This window comes from Hyla sarda, chromosome 3 (assembly GCF_029499605.1).
Source record: "Hyla sarda isolate aHylSar1 chromosome 3, aHylSar1.hap1, whole genome shotgun sequence".
Classification (NCBI taxonomy): Eukaryota; Metazoa; Chordata; class Amphibia; order Anura; family Hylidae; genus Hyla; species Hyla sarda.
The window spans coordinates 150,784,941-150,798,480 of NC_079191.1; the positions used below are offsets into that span (position 1 = coordinate 150,784,941).

Consider the following 13,540-nt stretch of genomic DNA (forward strand, 5'->3'; position numbering starts at 1 on the left):
TAGCATGGATTAAACTTGGGCTCCTTCATCATGCTGGGTTTTACCCCAAGGACAAAAGTTTGATGGTTGTTTATTTGTCTACCTTCTTTCCATGACCATTGGGCCAATTCTCTATCTCTTTGTTTGCCAACAATGCAGTTACTTCAAATAGAGGAGTAATGCAAACATTCTCGCTATCCAATAGACAAGAGGATAAGTTTAACCTGGGCTGCACCAAACTTTAAGGGCCTTTTAGGAGCTGTATGAACAGCTTTTATGGTGTATGTGTGTGTGTGTGTCCTTATCGATAATGGATGTCTGTAAATGTATATATGTGTTTCCATTCAGATCTGAAAAACCGTTAATTTTTTTGCCTTTGCCTTTTCTTCTCATTTCAGTGTTCATACATACCTAGGTGTGGAAAAAACTTTGAAGACTCTTTGTCACTTGTGAATATCATAATGGAAAATTTCCGAAAGCATCAACGTTTTTCGTGTTTCTATGACCCAGAAGGAAATCAAAAGAATGTCATTTTGACCAAACTCTACAGTTCCAATGTATTATTTCATTCATTATTTTGGCCGACATGTATGATGATAGGTGGAATCGCTATCATCGCCATGGTGAAGCTCACTCAATACCTCTCACTTCTATGCGAGAGAATCCAAAGGATCAACAGATAAAACCAAGTTGGGATTTTATTTTTCAACAAAATACCGTTTTTTTTTTTTCATTCTTCACCAAAGAACCTTAAGTTTGTAATGTGCCAGTCCGTTTATAAGTTCCTTAATATATTCTTATAAGTAGAGCAATAATGCAAAATCTGTTCTATATGCAAACAATGTTATAGAGGAAAGTGAAACTGTAGTCATTCAAGTTTTATTTCCCATCAGGGCACATTTAAGGGGATATTATCAGAAGATAAAGATTATTATCCTATGAATTGATATAAGTTCAGTTTTGTTGTTTCATAAGATATAGCAGAACATTGGTCTTTGATGACTCAACACTTTTACATTAGAGAATTTCAAATCAAACAATCCCCTATATATCTACTTTGAGAACTACAGGGGTATCTCCATATGAGTATCACACTTGTCAAACACATCTGAAAATAGTTATAGGAGAAAAAATATATAATTAATTTGAATTTATAGCAGAACATGTGTTACTATAAAATTGAGCAAGAAGTTTGTGGGCTGGAGTAAAAAATCGATGGGTTTAAAGGGAAATCCATTCTTAGAGAACTTTTTTGTTGCTCTCAGATATACAAACAGGATTTGACAACATACACATAAATGAAATAATATCTACCTTATAGAATTACGCTTCCCATACTGTCAGACAATAAATATTCCCCCTAGTACATCTATGAAACGTTCAGTTTATACAATATAGTTTCCTTTTAATTCAGTGTTTCATATTTATCTTTTTAACAATTTTATTCAGCGATTACTTTTGCTTTGTCTGTTAGAAAAATGGACATTGGGTTTAATTGATTAAAACTGTCTAATGCAAAGACTGACTTTCCTGGCCATAATGAGTGTTATATGTTGGTTTCTTGGTCCAACAGCAGAGGTCAGCCTATTCAGAAAGTGTGCAATTTAAAGTATTTCATATAGGCTAGACCCATTATAAAAAAGATTCATCCTGGATAATCCTGTTATTCATATGGTCATCTCATAAGAAGACCCTAGTAGCAAGTGATTGACATTGATTTTAAAGTCAGTACCAAATGGCATTGTCTACTGCTAGAACTTTGGCCCACTTGCAGATTCTCTGGTAATCTGGTGGGCCACAAAGTACCCTGCCGATGCCAACCAATCGCAGTGCAATGTCCATTTTTATGGTTTTGATGAATGAGGTCCCATAGTGTATTCAGGGATCAGTATTAGACATCATGTATTCTCATAATTTGACAGTTTAGTTGATAATTTCCCCTTACGTTCATGCCTTAAAGGCTGATGCTGTTGTTACTGTAAAGCAACTTTTTGTATTTCTTATTGTTGCAGGAAAACAAAAGTTTTTCATTTACTTTTCTTATACTCTTTACTTTTGGTAACATACAGGGCTTCCAAAGACTCTGCTGGAAGGGTCACAGACACATATCTCAAAAATAAAAAAAAATAAAAAAAATTAAAAAAATTCAGTAGCATTTTGCTTTTTGCATAATATCTTTAGACATTTAAATAGACATAAAAACTAATCTTTCAATCTTACAAACTATATTTAATCTACATGAAATGTTCCCTCACCTGTATATCAGCAGTATAGAAGTTTATATTTAAACACTGGCCACAACTGATGACAAAATCGATCAGCTGTGGCATGGTCCAGCACCCAGTTATTTCTGCAGGTCAGATACTGCAAAATGCATTCCCTCATTTGGCGTGTTCAGCGATATGGTGTCCTTATCGAGACGCTGGATTAATCTGAACTGTCCCATTCAAATCAATAGAATCAGTTCATTGATTAATTTCCCTCTGGCCCTTTTCTATAGCGCCAAAGGGAAACTGAGCCAGATTGCCGGACATATGTGACGGCACCCACAGTCTCCAAAGGTAAGTTACAAACTTGGAACAAGTACAGTATGCACAACAGACATGGCATAAACAATTATCAATTTTGGGTAGGTCCTGGACCTTATTGGGCTTGGCAGACATATGACAATAGAGCAAATAAAACTGTTTTATACTTGTCAAGTGTTTAGTAGACAAGATTGCCCTCTGTGTTGCCCACATACACTGATTTATACGTTATATTACAGGTCAGTAATGTTTCCTCAGAAGCCAGAAAGAAAGAAAAGACGTGGAAAGTGCAAGGATTAAAATGAGTCTGACATATACCTAGCCATATTTTTCTGCTAACAGGTTCCATTTGAAAATGCTATAATAATCAATCAAGAGTAGGACTCCTGGAAATGCTCTCATGTAACAGTCATATTATGCCCCCTATTACCAGGTTTACTTTAAAGCTAATTAAAAAAAAAAAATTGGTGCTATCTTTGGCACTGAAAATGCTAGACTTCAAGCCATGCCTCCTTTCCTCTAAACCACATTCCCTTGCCAAGTGATGCCCAAAAAATGTCTAAAGCACACATAATAAAGGTTACTCCAGTTTTTTGCACATTGGCAACTGCTGTAGAATGCAACATCACAGACGGTTGGACGTATACTGGACAAATAAGCAGGTAGGAAGCAATATCAGACAAAATATACTAGAAATAAAATTGGTAAAATGCTACATCTAAATCATGGTATGGCGGCACTGATTTGGTGCCATTATATATAACACTATAGATATATTTTCCTCAATTTCAAAGGAAATGAATACCAATATTTTTTATAACTGAACAAATGGTTAAAGAAGGGCAACTCTTTATGCTTTTAGATGAAATTGATTTATAACAGCAATAGTTAAAATAGCTTTCTGGGATCCCTTCAGTACTGCTTTTGTGTGAAACCTAAAGGCCCATGATACATATTAGTGAAACGTCGCCTGACCCTCTAATGTGTGTTTCGAGGCTTCCCAACTCTTACCCAACAGATGATGTCAGAGGTGAGAAGGATCAGACCTTTTGGGTTCTAACTCCATTCAGAGCACATAAAGGCTTGGCCAGGCTGAATGTTCATGTGTTTGGGTAGATTGGGAGACATTGCTTTTGATCAAACAAACAGACGTAGAGCAAAAGGAAGTAGTTGTCTAAGACAATTAATCCGATTACACTTCTCATTTATTGAAGGCCCTTTCTAAATGAAAAACAGCTGCCTTACTGGTTGCCACAGACAATATCAATTCCACTATTCCGTTGCATCGGTCCTAATTTATCTCTCCTAAATTGTTTTCACGGGTTTTTCCATTTTCCGATTAACTCATGGCATTGAAGGGATTCCAGTGATTTGTGAAATGCAGAGATATATGAAGCGCTGACAGAAATTAGATTTGCCCATTATTTCATCCATGTAGCACATTCTTTATTTCTCATTCATGCACAGCAGCAGCCAGATACTATTATATATAAAGTTCCAGAATGATGGTAGTTATAACCACTATTTCTTCAGTTTTGTTATTTATATAATAATAATTTTTATTATTGCTACTACATCTGCACTGTTTATAAGGAACTAAGGTTCAAGGAATAAACATCTGTATCCAGCGATGCCTATTCCTTTGAAAGACTGCACATTGCAATGCTTTATAATATGTATGTATAATACTGCCTTCATTTAATCCCATATAATCTTATGGGATTTTAGGTCCTCACAGGCCTTTACAATGTGCCATAATACTATATTGATCCTATGGCTCATTTAAGACTGTAATGATCTTTTTTCTTTTATTTTTGCGCAGCTGTTTACAAATAAAAGCAAAGCCAGATGTACTCAAGGAGAAAATGTGACTTTTCTCCCACACAGTGCCAGAGACAATACAGCATAAAGCTACAATTAACCATTCATTTTGACAAATATTTATTATTAAGGTCCCACGTGCTTTGGTAAATCACATCTTCAAAGGTCTGCCCACTTCCATGGTGCCTAAACAATTCAGGTCCAACAATATTAATTGTAATGCATTTTTATTGTATATATACATATATATATATATATATATATATATATATATATATATATATATATGTGTGTGTGTATATATATATATATATATATATATATGTGTGTGTGTGTGTTTGTTTCTTTGCCGAAAATTGTTAAGGGCATGGTATTTAATTAAGATAAGCTTAGCAAATAGAATATAATTATTTAAAATTGGAAATGGCTTACAAAATGAAATGCTAAATTTTTTAAGTTACTAAAACATATTCAACTATTATGTAATTGAGCAACTTGTTTTACCCTTTAATTTTTGTATTAAGTATAACTTGAATATTTGACTATGTTGTTGATAGTGTTTAAACAGATCACATGCAAATTTGAATTCAAGAGGATCTCGAATGTTATTTAAAATGATTTGATTTTTATGTTGTTAAAGTTTTTAAAACATTGTTTGGAGCCTCCATCACAGATCTTTTTTAGTATCAGCAAATGGAGTAATATCAGCAAACGGAGCCAGATGGTTCACTGCACACCAGACACCAATGGACCCCGACAGACTCACCTTAATGGGATTGGTAAGGTTACCAGCCAATGTCTGTAATTTCATTGGAGTTTACCAGGACGAAGAAGTGTTGACCAAGTTTTTTGGTTCACAAGTTTTTTGTAAACCTAACCTTAAAGGGACACTCCGCCCCTAGACATCTTATCCCCTATCCTAAGGATCTCTTGGCAGGCATCCCGGAGTTCTGAACATTTATGTCTATGGGAGGGGGTATGACGGTTGTTGACAGAAACACGGCCAACCAAAGCTGGCGATCTGAAAAAAAATGTTCAGAACATAGATGTTCTGAAGGTTAAAACAAAAGGAAAATTCCAAAGGTGATTCCACAATCCAGTACTTTACAGAAATCATCTATGAGACATTTGTCAGTGTTTCACGGTCTATCAAACCTCTTTTTCTGGTCCCTGAATAAATGATCCGATCAACCTTGAAACGCGTAGTAAGATAGTAAACCTGTGATTTTATGAATAATAGTGTTGCATTGGAATACCTAATATTTTAGCATTTTACTTAAGACACAGCCCATGGACTAGAGTGGAACTGTTAAAAAAATATAGACCTTAATATCTACTCTCATATGACCTCTTTAAGCCCTTTTCACATTTAGAAAAAGAAAAGACAATACAAGCATTTTTTATTTATTAGTCCTGCACTGCTTCTGTGAGAAATAGAGGATCAGAATCCTACATAAAAAAAATATTCCATGACTCCAGTAAAGTAACTATCTTCACAGAAAATGATAGTAATAGGTCTTGACCAAGAGATTGCACAATTCTGGTTTAAAAAAATAAGGGCTCGTGTACACTGTTCAGCTGCACATAGTGGCTCACATCAACTTAAACAGTCTAATTCTTAGACAGTGTAAACATGGACTAAACAGTCTAAGAGTAAATCAAAGATGTATCCTGCTGTTTGAGAAATCTGTGAATTCTTAGGTTCACAATATCTAAAAGATCCTGGTTTATTTTATTATACTCATGAATTTTCATCTCTAATTGGCAAAAAAGGCATACAAGTCTATTGAGTCCCCGCTCCAGAGGATGCTCTGCCCACCAGCTGTGAGAGAGCAAATAACTGCTTAAAAATACCATCTATACGTCAAATAATGCCCAGAACTAGTGTTGTTGTTCATGTACACACACAGGGCAGCCTATCCTGAAAAGTTACCTGAAATGACAGGTACATTTTAAGAGCTTATTTTTTTAGTGACAAAAATTAGCATGTGTGATAACAAAGAGGTCCAGCACACCTGTCCATATAGTTAGTCCATGCACAAGCTGGCAGTGAGCTCCACCGGTGAAATGATGCAGAAATCAGAAGAGGATATCCATTTTTTAATGGTTCAAAAAGCCGTTCTCCTCTATTCCATAAGCAAACCTTCAATATTGAAAAGAGTTACAAAATTTTTGACGCTTTTCAACCTGGCAAGGTCTTAGTAAAATAGAACATGAAATAAAACTTCATCACTCCATAAGGTAAAAAAAAAAAAAAAAAGAAGTCAGAGCATCTTTAATTCTTGGCATTTTGTACAAATCTATAAAGATATTTTTAAACACTGCCAACAACATATTTTGCATATTTATTCATACCTTCACAGTGAGTCATAGCGCACCATATATAGACCCCAAAATGTAAAGGCATAGAAGACAAGTAAAAAGAAACTGTTTTATTATAAATGATCTTTTATCATTTCATCTCAATTAAACTATAATTAATATACAGGTTATTTTTGTTTATTACAGCTGTAGCCAAAAATGTTTTAAGTTACGCTGTTTTTGTGTTTGGAATGATGGGACCAGAATGAAGTGAGAAACATTTCAGGTTTACATAAAACCTAACTCTGAAATGTATAAATTTGGCAAATGTCATGTACTGCTACCATATCACTGTAAACAAAAAACAACAAAAAAAGAAGAAAAACCTGTCAGCTATTTTATTATTTTTTACTTGTGACTATTTAATATTTTTTACTCAATAAAATGGATATAGTATATCTAGTGTATTATAATATTAAATGTGTTTCTTTAAAAAATATATGAAAAGCATAAATACGCGTCTTGGCTTCATGAGAAGCTTGAATAAAGGAAGTGCTCAGTTTGGAGGTTATATGAATGTTTTCAATTTCACTAGATATGTATAGAAAAAAAACTCTTTAACAATATTGCCAGTCACTTAATTTTGACAGAATGTTCTGTAACAGTAAACCAAGTATGTAAGTATAACCTTGCACTTAATTCCTGTGTACTCTTAATTTATATATATATATATATATATATATATATATATATATATATATATATATTTATTTTTTACTTTTTAGTGGCATTTTCTAAACTCTACTCAGCACATAGCTGTAGATGAACCTGCGTGTTGTATTTTCAATCGAATCAAGGTCAATATCGTTGTGACAAGTGATTGAAAATGTATCTGCATTGCTACATTAAATTGTTGCAGAAAACATCATCATTACCACAAAAAAATGTTCTAAATCTGAACTTTTTCCATGTGTGATTAATGGCCAGTGTGAATTTGTAATACGTCAGATGAAATGATGTAAAATTGAATTTCAAAATCAAAATAAAATATGATGTATAAATGTGGGGATGCCCCAAGAGACTGAAAAATTCTAGCCAGAAATTCCTACATCTTTGTTTTTATACATCCATGAATTTTCATAGACAATCTGGAGGGATTTATAGCTATTTTAAGGTGTTGGAACAATTCCTTTGATCTAAAAGGGTTTATTGCACTTTAATGAAGTGTCTTGAAAATTGTTTTGATGTTGGACATTGCCAAGTGGAAATACATTTTCTCAGCTAAAGTTGGAAGAAAAATGTGGACTCTACAAAGCTGTACAAAGCTGGGACTGTAGCACAATGGACATCTTCCACAGTTTCCCTGTCAAGACAACAACTGCAATGTAATGAGGGCTTCAAATGTGTATTTCAAATAACAATCTTCATCAATAAACCCTCTATACATTTTGCATTCAGGGAGTGCTGCGCATGTTTAAGCAAAAAAAAAAAAAAAAAAAAAATCATTACTTCAGACATCTATTAATACTAATACCTTGTTGGCTAGAAAATAAAAACTGAAAATATGTACTAAGAATATTTAAAGGGGTTGTCTGCTGGAAAATGTTCCTTGTACACAGGATAGAACATAATCACTTGATCGTGAGAGGGTCCGACCACTCAGAACAAGGCCCTGTGTCCAACTGCTCCAGAACGGGCCCTGAGAGAGAGCAGATCCTGGAGATTGCAAGGTGTCCTAGTAGTGGGAACCAACAACCCCCCACCCCCCCCCCCCTTCAGTACCCCTTCATCTCCAGTCTGCACAGATATAGAAAGTAAAATATAGGTACAGTTGAAGTCTATGGGACTTCCAGTATAAAGAATTGCCGGATAGCCCATAGATTTCCATTGAGATTCCATATTCTGATATAGCTGAGCTCTTTATTCTACTAATTTATGGGGGTCTTAGCACCCAGACCCTCATCGATACAAACTCATGGTGTATATCTATGACATTTCAGTAGTTTGTTCAAATGATAGGTGCACTTTAACTCTTTAAGGACAAAGCCCATTTTGCCCTTAACCCCTTAAGGACAATGGACGTACTCCTACGCCCCCGTTTCCGAGTCCTTAAGGACCGAGGACGCATGAGTACGTCGTGTCCAAACCCCCCCCCCCGCTAGCCGGAGGTGAGTCGGTGCCCGATACCTGCTGATATCGATCGGCAGGCATCACGGCATATCGCCCAGGGGGGTCATGATGACCCCTCATGTCGGCGATGGCCGCAGATCGCTGATCAATTCACCCCAGCGATCTGCGGCGGATTCCGGGTCAGTCTGGTCTCCAGTGATCCGGTGACCCGGAATTACTGGCTGATCGGGGCCGTCTATGAAGGCCCCGAACAGCCATAGCCAGCAGGGGTGGAGTGGCACTGGTGCCACCTCACAATCGCCCTGATTCGTCGGCCGGTTTACCGGCTGACCAATCAGGGCACCTGCTGCGGGTGTCACTCCCGCAACCCGCTCCGCCCCTCTTCCGGAGGACGTGATCGGGTGCGGGAAGAGGACCCCGGCAGCTAGGGACCCAGATCCCCGGCATCCCTGTTGGGATCGGGGCCCTAGGATCGGCGGCGGCGGCGAGGGACTGACCTGCAGCAGCGGCGTGGATCAGCAGTTGGAAGTGAGAGACAGCCTCCTGCTGTTGCTTAGCAACAGCTCCCAGCATGCAAAAAGGGCATGCTGGGAGCTGTAGTTATGCAACAGCAGGAGGCAGACCACCACAACTCCCAGCATTCCCTTATGGGCATGCTGGGACTTATAGTTTTGCAACAGCTGGAGGCACATTTTTTCTATGGAAAAGTGTACCTTTAGCTGTTGTATAACTACAACTCCCAGCTTGCACAGCATGCTGGGAGTTGTAGTGGTGCATCTGCTGGTTGCATAACTGCAACTCCCAGCATGCCCGTTGGCTGTCGGTGACTGCTGAGAGTTGTAGTTTTGCAACAGCTGAAGGCACACTGGTTGTGAAACACTGAGTTAAGTAGCAAACCAGTGTGTCTCCAGCTGTTACATAACTATAATCCCCAGCCAAAGTAGTATGCCTCCAGCTGTTGCATAACTACAAGTCCCAGCATGCCCTTCCACTGTCCGTACATGCTGGGGGTTGTAGCTTTTGCAACAGCTGAAGGCACACTGGTTGCAAAACACTGAGTTTGTCACCAAACTCGGTGTTTCACAACCAGTGTGCCTCCAGCTGTTGCAAAACTACAACTCCCAGCATGCACTGATAAACCGTACATGCTGGGAGTTGTAGTTTTGCAACAGCTGGTTGTTTCTCCCCCCCCCCCCCCCCCCCAATGTGAATGTACAGGGTACACTCACATGGGCAGAGGTTTACAGTAAGTATCTGGCTGCAAGTTTGAGCTGCGGCAAATTTTCTGCCACAGCTCAAACTGCCAGCGAGAAACTACTGTGAACCCCCGCCCGTGCGACTGTACCCTAAAAACACTACACTACACTAACACACAATAAAATAAAATATAAAAAAACACTACATATACACATACCCCCACACAGCCCCCCTCCCCTCCCCAATAAAAAGGAAAAACGTCTGGTATGCCACTGTTTCCAAAACGGAGCCTCCAGCTGTTGCAAAACAACTACTCCCAGTATTGCCAGATAGCCGCTGACTGTCCAGGCATGCTGGGAGTTGTACAACAGCTGGAGGCACCCTGTTTGGGAATCACTGGCGTAGAATACCCCTATGTTTACCCCTATGCAAGTCCCTAATTTAGGCCTCAAATGCGCATGGCGCTCTTTCGCTTTGGAGCCCTGTCGTATTTCAAGGCAACAGTTTAGGGTCACATATGGGGTATCACCATACTCGGGAGAAATAGTTTTATACATTTTGTGGGGTATTTTCTGCTATTACCCTTTTTAAAAATGTAACATTTTTGTGAAACAAAGCATTTTAGGTTAAAAAAAAAATTAGGTTAAAATTTTTTTTTTTTACATATGGAAAAGTCGTGAAACACCTGTGGGGTATAAATGTTCACATTACCCCTTGTTACTTTCCCCAAGGGGTCTAGTTTCCAAAATGGTATGCCATGTGGATTATTTTTTTTTTTTTGCTGTTCTGGCCCCATAAGGGCTTCCTAAATGCGGCATGCCCCCAGAGCAAAATTTGCTTTCAAAAAGCCAAATGTGACTCTTTCTCTTCTGAGACCTGTAGTGCGCCAGCAGGGCAATTTTCACCCCCATATGGGGCGTTTTCTGAATCGGGAGAGATTGGGCTTCAAATTTGGGAGGGTATTTTCTGCTATAACCTTTTTTAAAAATTAAAAATTTTGGGGAAACCAAGCATTTTAGGTAAAAAAAATTTTTTTTACATATGCAAAAGTCATCAATCACCTGTGGGGTATTAAGGTTCACGTTACCCCTTGTTATGTTTCCTGAGGGGTATAGTTTCCAAAATGGTATGCCATGTGTTTTTTTTTTTTTTGTTTTTTTTTTGCTGTTCTGGCACCATAGGGGCTTCCTAAAGGTGACATGCCTCCCAAAAACCATTTGTCGCTCCTTCCCTTCTGAGCCCTCTACTGCGCCCGCCGAACAATTTACATAGACATATGAGGTATGTCCTTACTCGAGAGAAATTGGGTTTCAAATGCAAGTAAAAATTTTCTCTTCTCCTTTTTACCCCTTGTAAAAATGCAAAAATTGGGTCTACAAGAAAATGAAGATTTTGAATTTTCTCCTTCACTTTGCTGGTATTCCTGTGAAACACCTAAAGGGTTAAAACACTTACTGAATGTCATTTTGAATACTTTGGGGGTGCAGTTTTTATAATGTGGTCATTTGTGGGGTATTTCTAAGATGAAGACCCTTCAAATCCACTTCAAAACTGAACTGGTCACTGAAAAATAGTGAGTTTGAAAATGTTGTGAAAAATGTAAAAATTGCTGCTGAACTTTGAAGCCCTCTGGTGTCTTCCAAAAGTAAAAACTCATAAATTTTATGATGCAAACATAAAGAAGACACATTGTATATGTGAACCCCAAAAAAATTTATTTTGAATATCCATTTTCCTTACAAGCAGAGAGCTTCAAAATTTCAAAAATGCTAAATTTAAATTTTTTTCATCAAATTTGGGGATTTTTCACCAAGAAAGGGTGCAAGTTACCACAAAAATGTACAACTATGTTAAAGTAGAATATGTCACGAAAAAATAATCTCTGAATCAGAATGATAACTAAAAGCATTCCAGAGTTATTAATGTTTAAAGTGACAGTGGTCAGAATTGCAAAAAATGCTCTGGTCCTTAAGGTGTAAAATGGCCTGGTCCTTAAGGGGTTAAAGGGGTACTCCGCTGCTCAAGGTTTGGATCAAACTGCTCTCAATGCTGGAGCCGGCACAGCTAGCCCCACCCCCTCATGATGTCATGCAAGTGACTCAATGCAAGTCTTTGGGAGGAGGCATGACAGCCCCCTCCCATAGACTTGCAAACGCTGAGCAGCGGAGTACCCCTTTCAGGACCAGGCCAATTTCATTTTAGCATTTTAGTTTTTTTCTCATTACCTTCTAAAAATCATAACTCTTTTATCTTTTCATCCACAGACCCATATGAGGGCTTGTTTTTTTCGTCACCAATTTTACTTTGGTGTACAGCGCAACCAAAAAAATATTATTTATGTTGGGAAATTGAAAACAAAAAGGAGATTTTTTAACACTTACTGTAAAATTTCTTTCTCGAAGGATCCATAGGGGGATACAGACAGTGGGTGTATCTTGCTGTCTCTAGGAGGTGTGACACTATGGTGATAAAAAAGTCGGCTCCTCCCAGCGGGATACACCCGCCGTCAGGCTCTGAGCTAGTCAGTTTAAGTTCCAAAGCAATAGGAGGAGACCAATAGGTCAAGGAAAAACCCCAAACTGTCGGAGAATCAGAAGAAAAAACATAACTGAACACCCCCTCGAACAGAGAACCAAGGAAAAAACCCAAAAAGGGTGGGAGCTGTGTCCCCCAATGGATCCTTCGAGAAAGAGATTTTACGGTAAGTGTTAAAAAATCTCCTTTTCACTATCGGCTCCATTGGGGGACACAGACAGTGGGACGTACCAAAGCCGTTCCTTGGGTGGGCAGATAAGTAATCAGGCAGACGGCTGATCCACTGCTGCCTGCAACACCTTACGCCCCAGGGTAGCATCAGTCGATGCGAAAGTATGAACCCGATAAAACTTTGAGAAAGTGTGCAAAGACGACCAAGTTGCCGCCTTGCAAATCTGCGTGGTCGAGGCTCTATTCTGGAGAGCCCAGGATACCACAACAGAACGTGTGGAATGAGCCACAAACCTGAAAGGAGGAATCTTCCTCTTACAGCAATAGGCTTCCGAAATGGTAGACCGAATCCACCTAGAAATGGTGGTTGTTCCTTGCGACGACCCTCCGTAAGGATGACAAAGGAATCACACTGACGAAACGAAGAAGTGATGGAGAGATAAGCCTGAACAGCCCGAACCACGTCCAGCTTTTGCAGTAAGCGCTCCCTAGGATGAGAAGGAGCCGGGCAAAATGACAGGAGGACGATGTCCTCATTGAGATGAAAGGCCAAGACCACCTTAGGTAAAAAGGAAGGGTCTGGCCCGAAAACAACCTTGTCCTGGTGGATCACCAGAAACAGAGAACGGCAGGAAAGAGCTGCCTATTCAGACACCCTCCGGATGGAGGTGATAGCCACCAGAAACGCCACTTTCCAGGAAAGGAGGCGGAGAGACACCTCTCTAAGGGGCTCAAAGGGTGCACCCTGGAGGGCACTTAGGACCAAATTCAAGTCCCAAGGAGGAGAGGGAGACCGATAAGGAGGAACAGCGTGCGCCACTCCTTGCAGTAAGGTTCGGACATGAGGATTAGAAGCCAGGGGCTGCTGGAAAAGAACA

General features: G+C 38.9%; 1 protein-coding gene across 3 annotated transcripts in view; it reads left to right on the top strand.

Moving 5' to 3' along the window:
- Positions 1-8,115, top strand: part of KCNMB2 (potassium calcium-activated channel subfamily M regulatory beta subunit 2) — a 697,235-nt gene extending 689,120 nt beyond the window's left edge. For all 3 annotated transcript variants that reach the window (XM_056565221.1, XM_056565220.1, XM_056565219.1), the window contains one exon: positions 378-8,115. In XM_056565221.1, the coding sequence (XP_056421196.1) occupies positions 378-662 (285 nt within the window). In that variant the 3' untranslated portion in view covers positions 663-8,115. The remainder of the gene's footprint in view (positions 1-377) is intronic.
- The last annotated feature ends 5,425 nt before the right edge of the window (positions 8,116-13,540 follow it).